At 47.1% G+C, this 26,183-nt stretch overlaps 1 protein-coding gene across 2 annotated transcripts in view; it reads left to right on the top strand.

Moving 5' to 3' along the window:
* LOC130295652 (G patch domain-containing protein 4) overlaps positions 1-25,826 on the top strand; it is a 95,175-nt gene extending 69,349 nt beyond the window's left edge. The window contains exons 1-8 of one of the 2 annotated variants that reach the window (XM_056546618.1): positions 11,792-11,919; positions 14,714-14,843; positions 15,056-15,129; positions 16,363-16,455; positions 16,709-16,816; positions 19,849-19,961; positions 22,043-22,093; positions 24,521-25,826. In XM_056546618.1, coding sequence (XP_056402593.1) covers positions 14,765-14,843; positions 15,056-15,129; positions 16,363-16,455; positions 16,709-16,816; positions 19,849-19,961; positions 22,043-22,093; positions 24,521-25,505 — 1,503 coding nt within the window. In that variant the 5' untranslated portion in view covers positions 11,792-11,919; positions 14,714-14,764 and the 3' untranslated portion in view covers positions 25,506-25,826. Of the gene's footprint in view, positions 1-11,791; positions 11,920-14,713; positions 14,844-15,055; positions 15,130-16,362; positions 16,456-16,708; positions 16,817-19,848; positions 19,962-22,042; positions 22,094-24,520 lie in introns of those variants that run through there. The other variant, XM_056546619.1, reaches the window with a different exon arrangement.
* Positions 25,827-26,183: the final 357 nt, after the last annotated feature.

Below are 26,183 nucleotides of genomic sequence, written 5' to 3'. Positions count from 1 at the left end.
TTGGGACATGTTCACACCCTGCATTGGCTGCGGCTTGGCTTCCACAGCTTCCCCACTTGCCAGCACCTTAGCCTCTTCAGCCTCCATTTCTTGGACCTCATCCTCACTACTGCTCTCATCTGCTGAACAATCACCCCCAATCTCCTCTTCTTTTACTGGGGATTTCATCCTGGAGGAGCGATCCTCATTAAGAAGTTTCTCCCTAAATAAATCGCTCCCCTCCAGGACAGCCATTCTCCTCAGCTCAGTCTCCTCCAGCTCCAGCCTCAAGGACTTAACCCTTGCAGAGTACTCTGGTTTCCTGCGCTTGGTAGTTGTGCTCACCTGATACTTTGCAAACTTTAGCTCCTCTCTCAGCTCCCTCAGCTTCTTCCCAAGGAGTTCGTACTCACCAATCTTGGCAGCAAGTCTGGAGCTGTATGTCGCCATAGACTCCTTGGGTCTTCTCTGGCCCCACTGCTCCACAACCTGGCTCTTGGAGGAGCTCTTCTGTGCTGCAGAGACCTTCTTTAAACCTGTCTTGCTTGCAGGCTTTTCTTCCTGGCTGAGAGCCTTGCGGCTTCCAACCATTGCTGGAGGGACAGAATCCACATCGCTGCGGACCCTGCCAGATCTTCTAACCCCTCCAGCCGGGGCACTGGCTGGTAGCTTTCCCTCTACACCCCTCGCCAGCCTGGACCGAGGAGTGGAGGTCAGGGGATTCATGCTGATGGCTCCCCCAGGAATCTGCCACCTTCCTGGGAAAGCAGGTGGAAAAATCAGCCTCTCTCCTCTGGAAGTCTGGAGTCTCAGGAGCTCAGCAACAGACACACCTAGCGACCACACCCTCCAGAGCTGTACTCACTATTCTGCTGGTGAGGTCACTGTGTACATACATTACATTACTTATCCTGTACTGATCCTGAGTTATATCCTGTATTATACTCCAGAGCTGCACTCACTATTCTGCTGGTGAGGTCACTGTGTACATACATTACATTACTGATCCTGTGCTGATCCTGAGTTATATCGTGTATTATACTCCAGAGCTGTACTCACTATTCTGCTGGTGAGATCACTGTGTACATATATTACATTACTTATCCTGTACTGATCCTGAGTTATATCCTGTATTATACTCCAGAGCTGTATTCACTATTCTGCTGGTGAGGTCACTGTGTACATACATTACATTACTTATCCTGTACTGATCCTGAGTTATATCCTGTATTATACTCCAGAGCTGCACTCACTATTCTGCTGGTGAGGTCACTGTGTACATACATTACATTACTGATCCTGTACTGATCCTGAGTTATATCCTGTATTATACTCCAAAGCTCTACTCACTATTCTGCTGGAGGGGTCATTGTGTACATACATTACATTACTTATCCTGTACTGATCCTGAGTTATATCCTGTATTATACTCCAGAGCTGCACTCACTATTCTGCTGGTGAGGTCACTGTGTACATACATTACTTATCCTGTACTGATCCTGAGTTATATCCTGTATTATACTCCAGAGCTGCACTCACTATTCTGGTGGTGGGGTCACTATGAACATACATTACATTACTGATCCTGTACTGATCCTGAGTTATATCCTGTATTATACTCCAGAGCTGCACTCACTATTCTGCTGGTGAGGTCACTGTGTACATACATTACATTACTTATCCTGTACTGATCCTGATTATATCCTGTATTATACTCCAGAGCTGTACTCACTATTCTGCTGGTGAGGTCACTGTGTACATACATTACATTACTTATCCTGTACTGAGCCTGAGTTATATCCTGTATTATACTCCAGAGCTGTACTCACTATTCTGCTGGTGAGGTCACTGTGTACATACATTACATTACTTATCCTGTACTGATCCTGAGTTATATCCTGTATTATACTCCAGAGCTGTACTCACTATTCTGCTGGGGGAGTCACTGTGTGCATACATTACATTACTTATCCTGTACTGACCCTGAGTTATATCCTGTATTATACCCCAGAGCTGTACTCACTATTCTGCTGGTGAGGTCACTGTGTACATACATTACATTACTTATCCTGTACTGATCCTGAGTTATATCCTGTATTATACTCCAGAGCTGCACTCACTATTCTGCTGGTGAGGTCACTGTGTACATACATTACATTACTTATCCTGTACTGATCCTGAGTTATATCCTGTATTATACTCCAGAGCTGCACTCACTATTCTGCTGGTGAGGTCACTGTGTACATACATTACATTACTTATCCTGTACTGATCCTGAGTTATATCCTGTATTATACTCCAGAGCTGTACTCACTATTCTGCTGGTGAGGTCACTGTGTACATACATTACATTACTTATCCTGTACTGATCCTGAGTAATATCCTGTATTATACTCCAGAGCTGCACTCACTATTCTGCTGGTGAGGTCACTGTGTACATACATTACATTACTGATCCTGTACTGATCCTGAGTTATATCCTGTATTATACTCCAGAGCTCTACTCACTATTCTGCTGGAGGGGTCATTGTGTACATACATTACATTACTTATCCTGTACTGATCCTGAGTTATATCCTGTATTATACTCCAGAGCTGCACTCACTATTCTGCTGGTGAGGTCACTGTGTACATACATTACTTATCCTGTACTGATCCTGAGTTATATCCTGTATTATACTCCAGAGCTGCACTCACTATTCTGGTGGTGGGGGTCACTATGTACATACATTACATTACTGATCCTGTACTGATCCTGAGTTATATCCTGTATTATACTCCAGAGCTGCACTCACTATTCTGCTGGTGAGGTCACTGTGTACATACATTACATTACTTATCCTGTACTGATCCTGATTATATCCTGTATTATACTCCAGAGCTGTACTCACTATTCTGCTGGTGAGGTCACTGTGTACATACATTACATTACTTATCCTGTACTGATCCTGAGTTATATCCTGTATTATACTCCAGAGCTGTACTCACTATTCTGCTGGTGAGGTCACTGTGTACATACATTACATTACTTATCCTGTACTGATCCTGAGTTATATCCTGTATTATACTCCAGAGCTGTACTCACTATTCTGCTGGGGGAGTCACTGTGTGCATACATTACATTACTTATCCTGTACTGACCCTGAGTTATATCCTGTATTATACCCCAGAGCTGTACTCACTATTCTGCTGGTGAGGTCACTGTGTACATACATTACTGTCACGATGCCGGCTGGCAGGTAGTGGATCCTCTGTGCCAGAGAGGGATGGCGAGGACCGCGCTAGTGGACCGGTTCTAAGCCACTACAGGTTTTCACCAGAGCCCGCCGCAAAGCGGGATGGTCTTGCTGCGGCGGTAGTGACCAGGTCGTATCCACTAGCAACGGCTTACCTCTCTGGCTGCTGAAGATGCTGAAGATAGGCGCGGTACAAGGGAGTAGGCAGAAGCAAGGTCGGACGTAGCAGAAGGTCGGGGGCAGGCGGCAAGGATCGTAGTCAGGGGCAACGGCAGGAGGTCAGGAACACGGACTAGGAACAGACTAGGGAACGCTTTCACAAGGCACTAAGGCAACAAGATCCGGCAAGGGAGTGCAGGGGAAGTGAGGTGATATAGGGAAGTGCACAGGTGGGAGCCAATTAAGCTAATTGGGCCAGGCACCAATCATTGGTGCACTGGCCCTTTAAATCTCAGGGAGCTGGCGCGCGCGCGCCCTAGAGAGCGGAGCCGCGCGCGCCAGCACATGACAGCAGGAGACGGGAACGGGTAAGTGACCTGGGATGCGATTCGCGAGCGGGCGCGTCCCGCTGTGCGAATCGCATCCCCAACGGCCATGACAGAGCAGCGCTCCCGGTCAGCGGGAGTGACCGGGGAGCTGCAGGAAGAAAGACGCCGTGAGCGCTCCGGGGAGGAGCGGGGACCCGGAGCGCTAGGCGTAACAGTACCCCCCCCCCTTGGGTCTCCCCCTCTTCTTGGGGCCAAAGAACCTGAAGAAAAAAAACTCAATTTTTCCGTGATGAGGTCCGATGCAAATTAGGAGGGGTTCTGTGTGGAAACGTACGAGACAGTCCAATCTTTTATTGTAAAAACAAAAGGTGTAGAGGGGTCTGGCGAGACTGGTCACAGGAACGTAGAACCTGTTGATGAGAGAGGCCAAAAAAATTTTTCCTGCAGATCCGGAATCCAAGAAGGCCATAGTAGAGAAGGAGAAGGTAGAGGCAGATATCCGCACAGGCACAGTAAGGCGTGGTGAAGCAGAGTTGACATCAAGAACTGTGTCACCTTTGTGCGGAGTCAGCGTACGTCTTTCCAGGCGGGGAGGACGGATAGGACAATCCTTCAGGAAGTGTTCGGTACCGGCATAGTACAGGCAAAGATTCTCCATGCGGCGTCGTGTCCTCTCTTGAGGTGTCAAGCAAGACCGGTCGACCTGCATAGCCTCCGCGGCGGGAAGCACAGGAACAGATTGCAGAGGACCAGAGGAGAGAGGAGCCGGAGAGAAAAAACGCTTCGTGCGAACAAAGTCCATATCCAGGCGGAGCTCCAGACGCCATCCGGAAGAACGCATGTCAATGCGAGTGGCTAGATGAATGAGTTCATGTAGGTCAGCAGGAGTTTCTCGTGCGGCCAGAACATCTTTAATGTTGCTGGATAGGCCTTTTTTAAAGGTCGCGCAGAGAACCTCACTATTCCAGGACAACTCGTAAGCAAGAGCACGGAACTGAATGGCGTACTCGCCAACGGAAGAAACACCCTGGGCCAGGTTCAGCAGGGCAATCTCGGCTGAAGAAGCTCGGGCAGGTTCCTCAAAGACACTTCGAATTTCCGAGAAGAAGGAGTGTACAGAGGCAGTGATGGGGTCATTGCGGTCCCAGAGCGGTGCGGCCCATGACAGGGCTTTTCCAGACAGAAGGCAGAACACGAAAGCCACCTTAGACCTTTCAGTAGGAAACTGGTCCGACATCATCTCCAAGTGCTGGGAACATTGCGAAAGAAAGCCACGGCAATACTTAGAGTCCCCATTAAATTTGTCCGGCAAGGACAGGCGGAGGCTAGGAGTGGCCACTCGCTGCGGAGGAGGTGCAGGAGCTGGCGGAGGAGAAGATTGCTGGAGAAGTTGCGACTGAAGTTGGTGCGAAATGGTGGACATTTCCGACAGCTGACGGGTTAGAAGGGCGATCTGTCGGGCTTGCTGGGCGGCCACCGTGGTGAGGTCAGCGACAACTGGCAGAGGAACTTCAGCGGGATCCATGGCCGGATCTACTGTCACGATGCCGGCTGGCAGGTAGTGGATCCTCTGTGCCAGAGAGGGATGGCGAGGACCGCGCTAGTGGACCGGTTCTAAGCCACTACAGGTTTTCACCAGAGCCCGCCGCAAAGCGGGATGGTCTTGCTGCGGCGGTAGTGACCAGGTCGTATCCACTAGCAACGGCTTACCTCTCTGGCTGCTGAAGATGCTGAAGATAGGCGCGGTACAAGGGAGTAGGCAGAAGCAAGGTCGGACGTAGCAGAAGGTCGGGGGCAGGCGGCAAGGATCGTAGTCAGGGGCAACGGCAGGAGGTCAGGAACACGGACTAGGAACAGACTAGGGAACGCTTTCACAAGGCACTAAGGCAACAAGATCCGGCAAGGGAGTGCAGGGGAAGTGAGGTGATATAGGGAAGTGCACAGGTGGGAGCCAATTAAGCTAATTGGGCCAGGCACCAATCATTGGTGCACTGGCCCTTTAAATCTCAGGGAGCTGGCGCGCGCGCGCCCTAGAGAGCGGAGCCGCGCGCGCCAGCACATGACAGCAGGAGACGGGAACGGGTAAGTGACCTGGGATGCGATTCGCGAGCGGGCGCGTCCCGCTGTGCGAATCGCATCCCCAACGGCCATGACAGAGCAGCGCTCCCGGTCAGCGGGAGTGACCGGGGAGCTGCAGGAAGAAAGACGCCGTGAGCGCTCCGGGGAGGAGCGGGGACCCGGAGCGCTAGGCGTAACAATTACATTACTTATCCTGTACTGATCCTGAGTTATATCCTGTATTATACTCCAGAGCTGCACTCACTATTCTGCTGGTGAGGTCACTGTGTACATACATTACATTACTTATCCTGTACTGATCCTGATTATATCCTGTATTATACTCCAGAGCTGTACTCACTATTCTGCTGGAGAGGTAACTGTGTACATACATTACATTACTTATCCTGAGATACATCCTTCTGTATAACACACAGCAGAATAGTGAGTGCAGCTCTGAGTGTAAACCCTTCTGGCCCAGTCTCTCTTGCACTAGGACCTCCCCCATGAACATTTGGCAGAACATTTCCGTCACTGATCTTGTCTATTATGTCACCTACATCACAGGAGACCTGATAAATGACGGGGGAGACGGTAATGACACCTGAATCCACCACCAGGATCCGCCATCATGGACTACAATGGGGATGTGCGGCCCCCAGAGCGCTGCTCTCCTGGAGCCCATAGACCTCTACAGGGGACAATCTTATCCCCCATGACAGTGTGTCATCTACAGATCCCCCATAACAGTGTCATCTACAGATCCCCATAACAGTGTCATCTACAGATCCCCATAACAGTGTGTCATCTAAAGATCTCCCATAACAGTGTCATCTACAGATCCCCCATAACAGTGTGTCATCTACAGATCCCCATAACAGTGTGTCATCTACAGATCCCCCATAACCGTGTGTCATCTAAAGATCTCCCATAACAGTGTGTCATCTACAGATCCCCCATAACAGTGTCATCTACAGATCCCCCATAACAGTGTGTCATCTACAGATCCCCCATAACAGTGTGTCATCTACAGATCTCCCATAACAGTGTGTCATCTACAGATCCCCCATAACAGTGTGTCACCTACAGGTCCCCCATAACCGTGTGTCATCTAAAGATCTCCCATAACAGTGTGTCATCTACAGATCCCCCATAACAGTGTGTCATCTACAGATCCCCATAACAGTGTGTCATCTACAGATCCCCCATAACCGTGTGTCATCTAAAGATCTCCCATAACAGTGTGTCATCTACAGATCCCCCATAACAGTGTGTCATCTACAGATCCCCCATAACAGTGTGTCATCTACAGATCCCCCATAAGTGTGTCATCTACAGATCTCCCATAACAGTGTGTCATCTACAGATCCCCCATAACAGTGTGTTATCTACCAATCCCCCATAACAGTGTGTCACCTACAGATCCCCCATAACAGTGTCATCTACAGATCCCCCATAACAGTGTGTCATCTACAGATCCCCCATAACAGTGTGTCATCCACAGATCCCCCATAGCAGTGTGTCATCAACCAATCCCCCACAACAGTGTGTCATCTACAGATCCCCATAACAGTGTCATCTACAGATCCCCCATAACAGTGTGTCATCTACAGATCCCCATAACAGTGTGTCATCTACAGATCCCCCCATAACCCTGTGTCATCTAAAGATCTCCCATAACAGTGTGTCATCTACAGATCCCCCATAACAGTGTCATCTACAGATCCCCCATAACAGTGTGTCATCTACAGATCTCCCATAACAGTGTGTCATCTACAGATCCCCCATAACAGTGTGTCATCCACAGATCCCCCATAGCAGTGTGTCATCTACCAATCCCCCACAACAGTGTGTCATCTACAGATCCCCATAACAGTGTGTCACCTACAGATCCTCCATAACAGTGTGTTATCTACAGATCCCCTATAACAGTGTGTCATCTACAGATCCCCCATAAAGGTGTGTTATCTACAGATCCTCCATAACAGTGTGTCACCTACAGGTCCCCCATAACCGTGTGTCATCTAAAGATCTCCCATAACAGTGTGTCATCTACAGATCTCCCATAACAGTGTGTCATCTACAGATCCCCATAACAGTGTGTCATCTACAGATCCCTCATAACCGTGTGTCATCTAAAGATCTCCCATAACAGTGTGTCATCTACAGATCTCCCATAACAGTGTGTCATCTACAGATCCCCCATAACAGTGTGTCATCTACAGATCTCCCATAACAGTGTGTCATCTACAGATCCCCCATAACAGTGTCATCTACAGATCCCCCATAACAGTGTGTCATCTACAGATCCCCCATAACAGTGTGTCATCTACAGATCTCCCATAAGAGTGTGTCATCTACAGATCCCCCATAACAGTGTCATCTACAGATCCCCCATAACAGTGTGTCATCTACAGATCCCCCATAACAGTGTGTTATCTACCAATCCCCCATAACAGTGTGTCATCTACAGATCCCCCATAACAGTGTGTCATCTACAGATCCCCCATAACAGTGTGTCACCTACAGATCCCCCATAACAGTGTGTCACCTACAGATCCCCCATAACAGTGTCATCTACAGATCCCCCATAACAGTGTGTCATCTACAGATCCCCCATAACAGTGTGTCATCCACAGATCCCCCATAGCAGTGTGTCATCTACCAATCCCCCACAACAGTGTGTCATCTACAGATCCCCATAACAGTGTGTCACCTACAGATCCTCCATAACAGTGTGTTATCTACAGATCCCCTATAACAGTGTGTCATCTACAGATCCCCCATAAAGGTGTGTTATCTACAGATCCTCCATAACAGTGTGTCATCTACAGATCCTCCATAACAATGTGTCATCTACAGATCCCCCATAACAGTGTCATCTAGAGATCCCCATAACAGTGTGTCATCTACAGATCCCCCATAACGGTGTGTTATCTACAGATCCTCCATAACAGTGTGTCATCTACAGATCCCCCATAACAGTGTGTCATCTACAGATCCCCCATAACAGTGTGTCACCTACACATCCCCCATAACAGTGTCATCCACAGATCCCCCATAACAGTGTGTCATCTACAGATCCCCTTAACAGTGTGTCATCTACAGATCCCCCATAACCGTGTGTCATCTAAAGATCTCCCATAACAGTGTGTCATCTACAGATCCCCCATAACAGTGTGTCATCTACAGATCCCCATAACAGTGTGTCACCTACAGATCCCCCATAACAGTGTCATCTACAGATCCCCCATAACAGTGTGTCATCTACAGATCCCCCATAACAGTGTGTCATCCACAGATCCCCCATAGCAGTGTGTCATCTACCAATCCCCCACAACAGTGTGTCATCTACAGATCCCCATAACAGTGTCATCTACAGATCCCCCATAACAGTGTGCCATCTACAGATCTCCCATAACAGTGTGTCATCTACAGATCCCCCATAACCCTGTGTCATCTAAAGATCTCCCATAACAGTGTGTCATCTACAGATCCCCCATAACAGTGTCATCTACAGATCCCCCATAACAGTGTGTCATCTACAGATCCCCCATAACAGTGTGTCATCTACAGATCTCCCATAACAGTGTGTCATCTACAGATCCCCCATAACAGTGTGTCACCTACAGGTCCCCCATAACCGTGTGTCATCTAAAGATCTCCCATAACAGTGTCATCCACAGATCCCCCATAACAGTGTGTCATCTACAGATCCCCATAACAGTGTGTCATCTACAGATCCCCCATAACCGTGTGTCATCTAAAGATCTCCCATAACAGTGTGTCATCTACAGATCTCCCATAACAGTGTGTCATCTACAGATCCCCCATAACAGTGTGTCATCTACAGATTCCCCATAACAGTGTCATTTACAGATCCCCCATAACAGTGTCATCTACAGATCCCCCATAACAGTGTGTCATCTACAGATCCCCCATAACAGTGTGTCATCTACAGATCTCCCATAACAGTGTGTCATCTACAGATCCCCCATAACAGTGTCATCTACAGATGCCCCATAACAGTGTGTCATCTACCAATCCCCCATAACAGTGTGTCATCTACAGATCCCCCATAACAGTGTGTCATCTACAGATCCCCCATAACAGTGTGTCACCTACAGATCCCCCATAACAGTGTGTCACCTACAGATCCCCCATAACAGTGTCATCTACAGATCCCCCATAACAGTGTGTCATCTACAGATCCCCCATAACAGTGTGTCATCCACAGATCCCCCATAGCAGTGTGTCATCTACCAATCCCCCACAACAGTGTGTCATCTACAGATCCCCATAACAGTGTCATCTACAGATCCCCCATAACAGTGTGTCATCTACAGATCCCCCATAACAGTGTGTCATCCACAGATCCCCCATAGCAGTGTGTCATCTACCAATCCCCCACAACAGTGTGTCATCTACAGATCCCCATAACAGTGTGTCACCTACAGATCCTCCATAACAGTGTGTGATCTACAGATCCCCTATAACAGTGTGTCATCTACAGATCCCCCATAAAGGTGTGTTATCTACAGATCCTCCATAACAGTGTGTCATCTACAGATCCTCCATAACAATGTGTCATCTACAGATCCCCCATAACAGTGTCATCTAGAGATCCCCATAACAGTGTGTCATCTACAGATCCCCCATAACGGTGTGTTATCTACAGATCCTCCATAACAGTGTGTCATCTACAGATCCCCCATAACAGTGTGTCACCTACACATCCCCCATAACAGTGTCATCCACAGATCCCCCATAACAGTGTGCCATCTACAGATCCCCATAACAGTGTCATCTACAGATCCCCCATAACAGTGTCATCTACAGATTCCCCATAACAGTGTCATCTACATATCCCCCATAACAGTGTCATCTACATATCCCCCATAACAGTGTGTCATCTACAGATCCCCATAACAGTGTGTCATCTACAGATCCCTCATAACAGTGTGTGATCTATAGACCCCCCCATAACAGTGTGTAATCTACAGATCCCCATAATAGTGTGTCATCTACAGATCCCCATAACAGTGTGTCAACTACAGATCCTACATAACAGTGTGTCATCTACAGATCCCCAATAACAGTGTCATCTACAGATCCCCTATAACAGTGTGTCATCTACAGATTCCCCATAAGGGTGTGTTATCTACAGATCCCCCATAACAGTGTGTCATCTACAGATCCCCCATAACAGTGTGTCACCTACAGATCCTCCATAACAATGTGTCATCTACAGATCCCCCATAACAGCGTCATCTACAGATCCCCCATAACAGTGTGTCATCTACAGATCCCCCATAATAGTATGTCATCTACAGATCCCCTATAACAGTGTGTCATCTACAGATCCCCCATAACGGTGTGTTATCTACAGATCCCCCATAAGTGTGTCATCTACAGATCCCCATAACAGTGTCATCTACAGATCCCCCATAACAGTGTCATCTACAGATCCCCCATAACAGTGTCATCTACAGATCCCCCATAACAGTGTCATCTACAGATCCCCCATAACAGTGTCATCTACAGATCCCCCATAACAGTGTGTCATCTACAGATCCCCCATAACAGTGTGTCATCTACAGATCCCTCATAATAGTGTGTCATCTACAGATCCCTCATAATAGTGTGTCATCTATAGACCCCCCCCCCCCCCATAACAGTGTAATCTACAGATCCCTCATAATAGTGTCATCTACAGATCCCCCATAACAGTGTCATCTACAGATCCCCCATAACAGTGTCATCTACAGATCCCCTATAACAGTGTCATCTACAGATCCCCCATAACAGTGTCATCTACAGATCCCCCATAATAATGTCACCTATGAGAAAAGTTCATAATCAGGTCAGAAGTTCACATACCCGGACGGTGATTGGTGAGGAGGATATGGCGCCCCCTAGTGTGACTCAGCCATGAAGTTCTGCAGTCAGTCATGTGATGTCCTCACAGTTTACACTGATCTCGGCTCATTCCGTATTGGGAGCACAGAACTTCTAGTCCGTGAAGGGTGACGTCACTTCCGGAATATGGCGGCGCCCGTGGAGCGCACCACGCCGGTCCTGCTCGTCTGCTTGTCCCGGTGATCTATAGTCCTGTGCTTGTCCCCAGCACCGGCACCGGGAGGACTGCGGGGGGTGAGGTAAGTGTCCCCGACTGGGTGTGTGTGACCATCACTGCTCCTGACACCCTCCATGTATATATTATCACTGCTCCTGACACCCTCCATGTATATATTATCACTGCTCCTGACACCCTCCATGTATATATTATCACTGCTCCTGACACCCTCCATGTATATATTATCACTGCTCCTGACACCCACCATGTATATATTATCACTGCTCCTGACACCCTCCATGTATATATTATCACTGCTCCTGACACCCTCCATGTATATATTATCACTGCTCCTGACACCCTCCATGTATATATTATCACTGCTCCTGACACCCACCATGTATATATTATCACTGCTCCTGACACCCTCCATGTATATATTATCACTGCTCCTGACACCCTCCATGTATATATTATTACTGCTCCTGACACCCTCCATGTATATATTATTACTGCTCCTGACACCCTCCATGTATATATTATCACTGCTCCTGACACCCACCATGTATATATTATCACTGCTCCTGACACCCTCCATGTATATATTATCACTGCTCCTGACACCCTCCATGTATATATTATCACTGCTCCTGACACCCTCCATGTATATATTATCACTGCTCCTGACACCCTCCATGTATATATTATCACTGCTCCTGACACCCTCCATGTATATATTATCACTGCTCCTGACACCCTCCATGTATATATTACTGCTCCTGACACCCTCCATGTATATATTATTACTGCTCCTGACACCCACCATGTATATATTATCACTGCTCCTGACACCCTCCATGTATATATTATCACTGCTCCTGACACCCACCATGTATATATTATCACTGCTCCTGACACCCTCCATGTATATATTATCACTGCTCCTGACACCCTCCATGTATATATTATCACTGCTCCTGACACCCTCCATGTATATATTATCACTGCTCCTGACACCCTCCATGTATATATTATCACTGCTCCTGACACCCTCCATGTATATATTATCACTGCTCCTGACACCCACCATGTATATATTATCACTGCTCCTGACACCCTCCATGTATATATTATTACTGCTCCTGACACCCTCCATGTATATATTATCACTGCTCCTGACACCCTCCATGTATATATTATTACTGCTCCTGACACCCACCATGTATATATTATCACTGCTCCTGACACCCTCCATGTATATATTATCACTGCTCCTGACACCCACCATGTATATATTATCACTGCTCCTGACACCCTCCATGTATATATTATTACTGCTCCTGACACCCTCCATGTATATATTATTACTGCTCCTGACACCCTCCATGTATATATTATCACTGCTCCTGACACCCTCCATGTATATATTATCACTGCTCCTGACACCCTCCATGTATATATTATCACTGCTCCTGACACCCTCCATGTATATATTATCACTGCTCCTGACACCCTCCATGTATATATTATTACTGCTCCTGACACCCTCCATGTATATATTATCACTGCTCCTGACACCCTCCATGTATATATTATCACTGCTCCTGACACCCTCCATGTATATATTATCACTGCTCCTGACACCCTCCATGTATATATTATCACTGCTCCTGACACCCTCCATGTATATATTATCACTGCTCCTGACACCCTCCATGTATATATTATTACTGCTCCTGACACCCTCCATGTATATATTATCACTGCTCCTGACACCCTCCATGTATATATTATTACTGCTCCTGACACCCTCCATGTATATATTATTACTGCTCCTGACACCCTCCATGTATATATTATTACTGCTCCTGACACCCTCCATGTATATATTATCACTGCTCCTGACACCCTCCATGTATATATTATCACTGCTCCTGACACCCACCATGTATATATTATCACTGCTCCTGACACCCTCCATGTATATATTATCACTGCTCCTGACACCCTCCATGTATATATTATTACTGCTCCTGACACCCTCCATGTATATATTATTACTGTTCCTGACACCCACCATGTATATATTATCACTGCTCCTGACACCCTCCATGTATATATTATCACTGCTCCTGACACCCTCCATGTATATATTATTACTGCTCCTGACACCCTCCATGTATATATTATTACTGCTCCTGACACCCTCCATGTATATATTATCACTGCTCCTGACACCCACCATGTATATATTATCACTGCTCCTGACACCCTCCATGTATATATTATCACTGCTCCTGACACCCTCCATGTATATATTATCACTGCTCCTGACACCCTCCATGTATATATTATCACTGCTCCTGACACCCACCATGTATATATTATCACTGCTCCTGACACCCTCCATGTATATATTATTACTGCTCCTGACACCCTCCATGTATATATTATCACTGCTCCTGACACCCTCCATGTATATATTATCACTGCTCCTGACACCCTCCATGTATATATTATTACTGCTCCTGACACCCTCCATGTATATATTATTACCGCTCCTGACACCCTCCATGTATATATTATCACCGCTCCTGACACCCTCCATGTATATATTATCACTGCTCCTGACACCCTCCATGTATATATTATTACTGCTCCTGACACCCTCCATGTATATATTATTACTGCTCCTGACACCCTCCATGTATATATTGCTGCTCCTGACACCCTCCATGTATATATTGCTGCTCCTGACACCCTCCATGTATATATTGCTGCTCCTGACACCCTCCATGTATAGGCTTCACACAGATCAGCTCTTTCCTGATATAACTCGGCCTTGGACTTATGTGCGGTGATTTGATCTGTTACAGTGACATAGCAGAGCCGGTCATCCACGAGCAGCCATCACTTCTGTATACAAGATGGACGCCCCGTCTAACACCAAGAGCGGGGGCTTAAGGTTTGCGGAGCAGCATATGCAGCGGCACGGCTGGAGTGAAGGTAAACCATTGTGTTCTATGTGAAGTCTGGACCAGCAGAGCTGAGTTTGTCATTTGTTGCTACTTAATGTGAGTTATGACGATGTCCACAAGAACGCAGGATTACCAGGATTTTAGGGTCATTATGAGATGTTGGGGTGAGGGGGATTAGTCGCCTGCGCTGTTTTCTGGGGATGTCGGAGCCTTTTACCAGCGTCTTCTGCTTCTTTTTAGGAAAAGGTCTTGGAAAACGTGAGGACGGGATCTCTGAAGCCATAAAAGTCAAAGTGAAGTGTGACACGGCTGGGGTAAGGGTCGCACGGATATATGGCCACTGTCTACAAGGACCCCCTAAGAATTGTCTCCTAAAGCTTTATGGGTCCACATACAAATTGAAGCCTATTGTTTTTGGGTCCCCATAAGAATTGTACCATAATACTTGGGGATCCCATAAGAATTCTGCCTTGGTGGTTGGAAGGGTGGGAGTTGCTTTGTGGGTCCCTATAAGCATTGCACCCTGATTCTATGGGGGTCCCTATAAGCATTGTACCCTGATTCTTTGGGGGTCCCTATAAGCATTGCACCCTGATGCTTTGGGGTCCCTATTTGCATTTTACCCTGATTCTTTGGGGGGGGGTCCCTATAGACATTGCACTCCGATTCTTTGGGGGTCCCTATATGCATTGTACCCTGATTCTTTATGAGGTTCCTATAAGCATTGTACCATGATTCTTTGGGGGTCCCTATAAGCATTGCACCATGATGCTTTGGGGGTCCCTATTTGCATTGCACCCTGATGCTTTGTGGGTCCCTATTTGCATTGTACCGATTCTTTATGAGGTTCCTATAAGCATTGTACCATGATTCTTTGGGGGTCCCTATAAGCATTGCACCCTGATGCTTTGGGGGTCCCTATATGCATTGTACTCTGATGCTTTGGGGTCAATATAGGGATTGTACGCTGATGCTTTGGGGGTCCCTATAAGGAATGTATCCTGATGCTTTGGGGGGTCCCTATAGGGATTGCGCCCTGATGCTTTGGGGGTCCTTATAGGGATTGTACCCTGATGCTTTTGGGGTTCCTATAGGCATTGTACCCTGATGCTTTGGGGGTCCCTATAGGGATTGTACCCTCATGCTTTGGGGGTCCCTATATGCATTGCGCCCTGATTCTTTTGGGGTCCCTATATGCATTGTACCCTGATGCTTTGGGGGTCCATATAGGCATTGTACCCTGATGCTTTGGGGGGGTCCATATAGGCATTGTACCCTGATGCTTTGGGGGGGTCCCTATAGGCATTGTACCCTGATGCTTTGGGGGTCCCTATAGGCATTGCACCCTGATGCTTTAGGATCCCTATTAGCATTGCATCTCATTCTTTAGGTCCCTTTTTGCATTACACACTGATACTTTTGAGGTCCCCAGCCTGCCGGACAGCCAAAGCCTTTGCCCGATACTTTGTGGGTCCCTTTCAGCATTATACCCTGACTCATGAACCCTCTATAATGGCCGCTCCTGTAATGCTCTCCTCTCCCTGTAGGTCGGACATAACTCCGCAGAGCAGTTCACCTTCCATTGGTGGGATCACGTGTTCAATAAGACCGCGTCCAGCATCTCTGTGGAGCCGGATCAGGTGAGCGGATTAGAATGCGATCCTCACTGATACACTGTCACAAATAACCAGCATTTAAGCGACAAGCTGCGGTAGACATCACGGTCCGGTTACCTTGGCAATCGTAAGACCTTCAAGGCCACGGGCAGCATGAGACTACAGGGGACTGACGAGTCGTGTGGTGGGGGTGGGGCCGCGGCGGCGGCCATGTTGTCGCACTGCTGGGGTTCCCCTTTATATCAGAAGAAGAAAAACTTTGTTGTTTTGTCTTCAGGACGGTGTGAAGGTGAAGAAGCTGTCGGAAGAAGCCGCTCCTGTGTCCAGTAAGAAGCCAAGGAAGGCCATGCTGAGCCGCGACATGCTGTACGGGCGATTTATTAAGGTCGGTGTCCGGGGGGGATGTGTATTGTATCCAGGACATGGGGGGCAGATTTATCTAAACCTGCGAAGAGGAGGAGCTGGGCAGTTGCCCATAGCAACCAATCAGTTCGCTGCTTTCATTTTTATAAAGGCCTCTGAAAAATGAATTGGTTGGTTGCTATGGGCAACTCAACAACTTTCCTCTGGACGGGTTCTGATAAATCTTCCCTTAAGGGGCTATTCACACGGCGGAATTTCTGCCTCAAATTAAAGGGGTATTCCAGGAAATTTTTCTGGCTCCAGAAAATTTAAGATTTGTAAATTACTTCTATAAAAAAAAAAAAAAAAAAAAAATTAATCCTACCAGTACTTATCAGCTGCTGAAGTTAAGTTGTTCTTTTCTGTCTCACCACAGTGCTCTCTGCTGACACCTGTCTGTCTGTCTCAGGAACTGTCCAAGGCATTAGAGGTTTGCTATGTGGATTTGCTCCTACTCTGGACAGTTCCTGAGACAGACAGACAGGTGTCAGCAGGGAGCACTGTGGTCAGAAAGAAAAGAACAACTCAACTTCAGCAGCTGATAAGTACTTGTGGGATTAAGATTTTTATTAGAAGTAATTTACAAATCTTTTTCACTTTCTCGCACAAGTTGATTTAAAATAAAGAAATAAATTAAGAAATAAAAAATGTTTTCCAGTGGAGTACCCCTTTAAGATCAGATAGTTATATCCTATTATTTGCCAGATGGGGGGAAAATCCCTTTCTGGGTACGTTCTCACTACAGAATCTCTGTCTAGAAATATTTCGGGTGGGTGATTCGGTCTGTATAACTTTTTTTCCTCCTGGAGTGCCCCTTTAAAGGAATACTGTAGTGCAGTAGTCTCCAACCTGCGGACCTCCAGATGTTGCAAAACTACAACTCCCAGCATGCCCGGACAGCCGTTGGCTGTCCGGGCATGCTGGGAGTTGTAGTTTTGCAACATCTGGAGGTCCGCAGGTTGGAGACCATTGCTAGAGATGAGCGAACTTACAGTAAATTCGATTCGTCACGAACTTCACGGCTCGGCGGTTGATGACTTTTCCTGCATAAATTAGTTCAGCTTTCCGGTGCTCCCGTGGGCTGTAAAAGGTGGATACAGTCCTAGGAGACTCTTTCCTAGGACTGTATCCACCTTTTCCAGCCCACGGGAGCACCGGAAAGCTGAACTAATTTATGCAGGAAAAGTCAGCAACCGCCGAGCTGAGAAGTTCGTGACGAATCGAATTTACTGTAAGTTCGCTCATCTCTAACCATTGCTGTAGTGGAATATAACCTATCCGAAGAATAGGGGATAAGTTATAGATCGCTGGGACCCCCCTCGATCTCCTGTACGGGGGTCCCGGCAGTCCGCAGGAAGGGGGCGTTCTGTCCCCGCGTGACACCGCAGCAGACGCACCCCCTCCATGTATCTCTATGGGATACATAGAGGGGGGCGTGTCGACTGCCGAATCATGCAGGGACAGAACGCTACTTCCTGCGGACTGCCGGGACCCCGTACAGGAGATCGAGGGGGGTCCCAGCGATCTATAACTTATCCCCTATTCTTCGGATAGGTTATATTCCACTACAGTAGTCCTTTAAAGGGGGTACTCCGCTGTTAGACATCTTATCCCCTATCCAAAGGATATGGGATAAGATGCCTGATCGCGGGGGTCCCGCTGCCGGGGACCCCCACGATTCCCCCTGCAGCAGCCCGGAGCGAAGTTTTCTCCGAAGCTGCTGATGGGCGGTGCAGGGGACGGAGCATCATGAAGTCATGGCTCCGCCCCCTCGTGACGTCACATCCCCCCCCTCTCAATGCAAGTCTATGGAAGGGGCATCACACCCCCTCTCAAACTTGTATTGAGGGGGCGGGGCATAATGTCACGATGCCCCGTCCCCTGCACCACCCCGTCATCAGCTCCGGGCTGCTGCAGGGAGATCGCAGGGGTCTCCAGCGGCGGGACCCCCGCGATCAGACATCTTATCCCATAGATAGGATATAAGAAGTCTAACAGCGGAGTACCCCTTTTAATGTTCTCTCCCATTACTAGACTATGGTTTAGAGAAAGGGGCAGGGCTTATCCTTTGCTTTGGCTCGTTCCGGCTGTAGATGCCTTCAAGCAAAATCAGGCCCCGCCCATTTGGTTAAGTCCCTCCTTCTTTTGCACACTAGCTAAATCTTGTAATAAACCAAGGCTACTGTCAAATTATTTATTTTGAATATATTTTTAAATTTACTGTTCTTTAAGTCAAGACTAGAGATGAGTGAACTTACAGTAAATTCGATTCGTCACAAACTTCTCGGCTCGGCAGTTGATGACTTTTCCTGCCTAAATGAGTTCAGCTTTCAGGTGCTCTGGTGGGCTGGAAAAGGTGGATACAGTCCTAGGAGACTCTTTCCTAGGACTGTATCCACCTTTTCCAGCCCACCGGAGCACCTGAAAGCTGAACTAATTTATGCAGGAAAAGTCATCAACTGCCGAGCCGAGAAGTTCGTGACGAATCGAATTTACTGTAAGTTCACTCATCTCTAGTCAAGACTTCTTCATAATATATTACACCGGTTGTCCAGAAATTGAAATAAAAACTGCTGATTTCTTCCAAGAACAGCGCCCCCCCACTGTCCTCAGGTTGTGTGTGGTATTGCAGCTATGTTCCATTGAAGTTCTAATACCGCCCACAACCTGAGGACAGGGGTGGTGCTTTTAAAAAACATTTTGCCCAGAGTTAACAAAACATGGCTATTTTCTTCCCAAAAAAAAACAGCGCCACACTTTTCTGCAGGTTACGTGATGTATTGCAGCTCAACTTTATTGACGCCGATGAGGCGGAGCTGCACTACCACACGTAAAGTGTGCACGGGGGTGTCGCTGTTTTTGGAAGCGGCCATGTTTTTGGACGGCGCAAATCTTTAGAGGATGTCAGACACCCCCCCCCCCATGCTGTGTGGTATTTAGGATCACCTGAGGCGGAGGTGATTTATGTGCAGAAGAGGAGTAACCCTTTAAACACCAGTTTTCTGGTACTTGCAGTCCGCCACGCTGACGTCGGGTGGGGAGAAGCCGGTGCAGGACTCGTCGTCTTCAGACACCAGTGACAGCAGTGACGATGAGGATTCCAAACTTGATCTATCATCTGCAGCCAAGTATGTTGTGACATGGATCATGAAGGGGTTACAGCAGTGTCCCCCAATTGCTGTGACTCCAGCTGTTGCAAAACTACAACTCCAGGCTGTTCGGGCATGCTGGGAGTTGTAGTTTTGCAACAGCTGGAGGCACCCTGATTGGGAAACATTGAACTAGACTGATTGGAAACAAAAACTATTCTAGAACAGGGTCCTAAATAAATACAAGGAATCCTAGGATTAAAGGGGTACTCCGGTGAAAAACTTTTATTTTTATTTTTTTTAAATCAACTGTTGCCAGAAAGTTAAACAGATTTGTAAATTACTCCTATTAAAAAATCTTAATCCTTCCTGTACTTATTAGCTGCTGAATACTGCAGAGGAAATTATTTTCCGTTCGAAACACAGAGCTCTCTGCTGACACCTCTGTCCATTTTAGGAACTGTCCAGGGTAAAAGGAAATCCCCATAGAAACCATATGCTGCTCTGGACAGTTCCTAAAATGGACAGAGATGTCAGCAGAGAGCACTGTGCTTGTGATGTCAGAAGAGAGCTCTGTGTTTCAAAAGAAAGAATTTCCGCTGTGGTATTCAGCAGCTAATAAGTACAGGAAGGACTAAGATTTTTTAATAGAAGTAATTCACAAATCTGTTTAACTTTCTGGCACCAGTTGATTAAAAAAAAAATTTCATTGGAGTACCCCTTTAAACACACCATACACTATAATCCGCACCACGTTTCAAGAGTCAGAGAGGCTAACCAAACTTCTGTCTCAAACTTTCATGCTTGGCCAATCATGGGCCAAGATGGGGCAATGCTGTTGACAGTGATTGGCTGAGAGAGTGCTTGTCTCCGAAGTAGGTTAAAGGGGTACTCAACCCCTAGACATCTTATCCCCCATCCAAAGGATAGGGGATAAGATGTCTGATGGCGGGGGAACGGAACCCCCCCCCCCCCCCCCCCTCTCTCTGCTGCGACACTGCAGTCATCCGGATAGGGATAAGATGTCTAGGGGCGGAGTACCCCTTTAAAACATTACTATTGTTTCAGCCGGCGGTAGGATATGGGTGAAACTGAAAGCGATATCTTGTTGCCTGAGGCTAGCACCGCTACTCGCGATATCGGATGGACTGACTGCCTGGTGTTCCATCCGGAACATTCCAAGCGCCACTTGGATATGCATTGCCGTCATTAGTGACTACGCATGTCCGAGTGGTCTAAGCGTCAACTGAATCGGTCGGTACCTGCTGTGTACAGAATTTCCTGGCGGACATTACGTGGTGTGAATGCGCCCTTAGAGCTCGTTCACATGGGCGGATCCACAGCATATTTTACGCTGCGGATGGTGGGAATTGTAGTTTTGCAACAGCTGGAGGCACCCTGATTGGGAAACGGTGCCACAGACAGCAACGTATTCCGACAAAAGAAGGACCAAGGTCGTTTTTTGGCGCGGAAGCTGCTACAATTCTATAGTGTAGACTGGGCAGTGGAATCCCATTAACGGCTATGGGATTCTGCTGCACCGGAATTTCCGAGCGGAATTCCGGTTGAAACCATCTGCAGGCCTGAGGGACTACCCTCCCAAAGTGGGTCATCTTGTGGTGACAGCATTAGGAGATCTATGCGAGCAAACAGGCAGCCATTTCCATTCTATTCCTAAAATGATGATGCTGACATTCTCTCTCTCTTTTATCCGTTTAATGTGATTTTTCAAGGAATTAGACAAAAAAAAACATTTCAGCAATGAATTTGGAATGTAATATAGAAGAAAGGAATAAAGACAATGGGGGAGAGTTATCAAAACCTGTGCAGAGGAAGAGTGGGGCAGTTGCCCGTAGCAACCAATCAGATTGCTTCTTTCATTTTCCACAGGCCTCTTTAGAGGCCTGTGGAAAATGAAAGAAGCAATCTGATTGGTTGCTATGGGCAACTGCACCACTCTTCCTCTGCACAGGTTTTGATAAATCTCCCCCAATGTTATTAATGCATGTGTTGTAAAAATGTTGCTATATATATATATATATATATATATATATATATATATATAGGTTTATGTCATCACGTCATTTAGCCTTGGTTTGCCATCTTCTTCTTTCCTATAGGTTGTCTGACGAGACCCTCATGAAGGTCTGCGGTGGGCGGACGGCTCACAAGTAGGTGCATCTTCTTGTACGAGACCCTTAGATGGGAACGTTTCTGTACAGTCTGTAATGGTGTATTCTTATTTTGCTGCCATTGCCAGCCATGTACTATGCTAATTCAGTAGCTTTCTTAAAGGGAAACTCCAGTGGAAACAAGTAGAAAACAAATGGTGCCTGAAAGTTAAACAGATTTGTAAATTACTTCTATTAAAAAAAATAAAAAAAACAAAAAAAAAAAAAAAATCTTAATCCTTCCAGTACTTATCAGCTTCGATTTGCTCCACAGGAAGTTCTTTTCTTTTTGAATTTCCTTTCTGTCTGACCACACTGCTCTCTGCTGACACCTCTGTGCATGTCGGGAACTGTCCATAGCAGGAGAAAATCCCCATAGCAAACATATGCTGCTCTGGACAGTTCCTGACACGGACAGAGGTGTCAGCAGAGAGCACTGTGGTCAGACAGAAAAGAACTTCACAAATTTCTCAAGAGCATACAGCAGCTAAGTACTAGATGGGTTAAAGGGGTACTCTGGTGGAAAACATCTCAATCCTTCCAGTACTTAATAGCTGCTGAATACTACAGAGGAAATTCTTTTCTTTTTTGAACACAGTGCTCTCTGCTGACATCTCTGTCCATTTTAAGAACTGTCCAGAGTAGAAGAAAATCCCTATAGCAAACCTATGCTGCTATGGACAGAGATGTCAGCAGAGAGCACTGTGCTTGTGATGTCACCAGAGAGCTCTGTGTTCCAAAAAGAAAAGCATTTCCTCTGTAGTATTCAGCAGCTAATAAGTACTGGAAGGATTAAGATTTTTTTAAAGGGAACCAATAATCATCAGATTTTACCCTATATAACACTTGGCAAAGCGTTATATAGGGTAAAATCTTTATTTTCACCATTCCCGGGGGACGCTCCTGCCCCCAGGGATGGTGAAGATATGAAGTTATTAACTAGTCACCGCCGCCGCCGTAAGTAGTCACCTGGGCGGGGAGCTCTTCTCATCTACTCCTGTTCTTCGGCCGGGAGTGACGCCCCCTCCGCTTGATAGATGGGCCGCGTCATCGCTCTGCTCCGTCTGTTCAGTGAGTGGAACAATGACGCGGCCCATCAATCAAGCGGAGGGGGCGTCGCTCCTGGCCAAAGAATGGGAGTAGGTGAGAGGAGCTCCCCGCCCAGGTGACTACTTACGGCGGCGGTGACTAGTTTATAACTTCACCATCCCTGGGGGCAGGAGCGTCCCCCGGGAATGGCGAAAATAAAGATTTATATAGGTCAAATCTAATGATTGGTTCCCTTTAACAGAAGTCATTTACAAATCTGTTTAACTTTCTTGCACCAGTTGATTTGAAAACATATATTTTTCCCACCGGAGTACCCCTTTAAAGGAAAAGTATCATTGAAGAAAACTGATTAGTTTTAGATCCTGGGGGGTCCGACTGATGGGCCCCCGGCTCTCCACGGGAATGCAGCAGCACAACCCCTACAGGAAGCAGCAGTGTACACCCCCCTCCATATAGCTCTATGGATGAGCCGTTCGGCTATCTTAGGCTCTCAGAGATATATGGAGGGGGCTTGTCGGCCACCGCTTTGGGTGGGAGTCATGACTGTGCATTCCTGGAGAGAGCTGGGAGCCCCCCCCCCCCCCCCCCCCCACCACCACCACCACCACCACCACGATCGTAAACGTATTCCTTACACTGCCGATAGGGGAAGACATTTTATTACATGATATCTCCTTTACCTGTGTTCTCCAGAATTAACTCCTTAAGGACACAGCCACTCATTTTTGCGTTTTCGTTTTTTCCTCCTCGTCTTCTAAAATCCATAACTCTTTTTTTATATTTCCATTCACAGACCCTTATTGCTTGACCAGTAGGGGGGGGGGGATCCTTAACATTATATTTTTTTTAGTTCGGACATTTACGCACGCGACGATACCAAATGTTTATTTGATCTTTTTTTTACGCTTTTGTGTATTAATATGGGGAAAAGAGGCGATTTAAAACTTTATTGGGGCAGGGACTTTTTTTTTTTACATTTATTTTACACTTTTCTAGTCCCCATAGGTGACTATTTATAGCAATCATTAAATTGCTGATACTGTTCAGTGCTATGCATAGGGCGTAGCACTGATCAGTATTATCGGCAATCTTCTGCTTTGGTCTGGTGGAAGGCAGATCAGTGCAGAAGACCCCAGGAGATGGACGGAGACAGGTGAGGGGACCTCCGTCCACCATCTTGGCTGACCTGATCCCCGTGGCAGTGCCGCAGGCGATTAGATCAGCCATTTTAAATGCCGTGATCTGTATTGATCAGGGCATCCGTTGGCTGTCCGGGCATGTTGGGAGCTGTAGTTTTGCAACAGCTGGAGGCACCCTGGTTGGGAAACACTGACCTTACCGCCTAGTTTGCTAACCTTTTTGTTTCTGTGCCCACAGAGGGGCGAGACATGGACTGACCATGAGCGCCAAACTCTCCAGAATCGAAGAGCAGGAAAGAGAATTTATGGAAAAGTACGGCAAGAAGGAAATTAAGCAGCAACCGCTGGAAGAGTTCAATGGTAATGACAAGAAGATGAGCACAAGAATAAGACAGAAGGAAGGAAATGTAGCCGGTGAAGAACAGGACGGTCCCTCTAAAGTGCCAAAGAAAAAAAAGAAGAGAAGAAAGGAAGATCGTGAAGAACTGGAGGAAGATGCGCCCAATGGTCATGAACACATTCCTTCTATGGAGGAGGATGCAGTGACCCCGATTAGGAAGAGGAGTAAGGCCTCAGACAATACAGACATGGCTGACGAAACCGAGGTCGTCGATGACCACAAAAATGACCTTTCTGTAGAAGATGAAGACACCAGACGGGCAAAGAAGAAGAAAAATAAGAGAAGAAAGGAGGAACGTGAAGAACTAGAGGAAGATGCGCCCAATGGTCATGGCCAAGAACATGTTCCTTCTATGGAGGAGGATGCAGTGACCTGGAGGAAGAAGAGGAGTAAGGTTCCAGACAACACAAACATGGTCCTTGGTGACCACAAAAATGACCTTTCGGTAGAAGAAGACACCAGACGGGCAAAGAAGAAGGAAAAAAGGAAAACCGAGCGTGAAGAGTCTGTGATGTCCAATGGTTACATAGATAATGGTGTTCACCAGGGACATTCCAGAGATGAAGAGGAAGAACATGAAAAGACAGGAGAGGAGGTCGGAACGTCCAAGAAGAAGAAAAAGAAAGAGAGAAGAGCAGAAGTGAGTGAAGAGTTGGCCGAGGCTGAAGAGCAGTCGAGAAACCATAACGAGTCGACGGTGGAAGAAGAAAATGGAGAACGAACGAAAAGGAAGAAGAAGAAACGGGAAGATAATGATGAACCTGAGGACGGAGAAGACTATAAAGCCACCAAGAAGAAAAAGAAATCGAAAAGCCGAGACTGAGACTGAGCAGTGTCCAGCGAGCGAAGAATAGGAGAGGGCTTGTCACGTTGTGGCTGCGTCAGGACTGGATCTTAGAAGTCTGTGGGAAATACAATGTATAGAGGCCATTTTTATTCCTTTGGAACTAATCTGATACGTGAAAGCAGTGTTTTTGCAATCAGTGTGCCTCCAGCTGTTGCAAAACTACAACTCCCAGCATGTCCGGACAGCGGCATGCTGGGAGTTGTAGTTTTGCAACACCTGGAGCCTCCACAAACTGGAAAACAGGGACCTTGCTATAACACTCACTGGTCACTTGATAAAGGAACCAGACTACACCTATGGCAGGGGGGGGGGGGGCGGCGGAAAGAGCTAATTTCTTTTAAAAACAGCACCACTCCTGTACTCAGGTTGTGTGTGGTATTGCAGCTCAGTTCCATTGAAGTGAATGGAGGACAGTTTTAATACCACACACAACCTGAGGACAGGGGTGGAGCTTTTTTTTCGGGGGGGGGGGGGAGGAGGAGGGGAGAGAGAAGAGGAATGTAGCTCCGGTATTATCCCAATATTTCTTATCTTTACTACCTTATTCCAGCGTAGTTTTTTTTGTGTCCAGCTGTTGCAAAACTACAACTCCCAGCATGCCCGGATAGCCGAAGGCTGTCCGGGCATGCTGGGAGTTGTAGTTTTGCAACAGAC

This window comes from Hyla sarda, chromosome 11 (assembly GCF_029499605.1).
Source record: "Hyla sarda isolate aHylSar1 chromosome 11, aHylSar1.hap1, whole genome shotgun sequence".
In the NCBI taxonomy this organism is placed as follows: domain Eukaryota; kingdom Metazoa; phylum Chordata; class Amphibia; order Anura; family Hylidae; genus Hyla; species Hyla sarda.
Note: the sequence above shows the minus strand (reverse complement) of the source record. Positions and strands in the feature narration are given on the sequence as shown.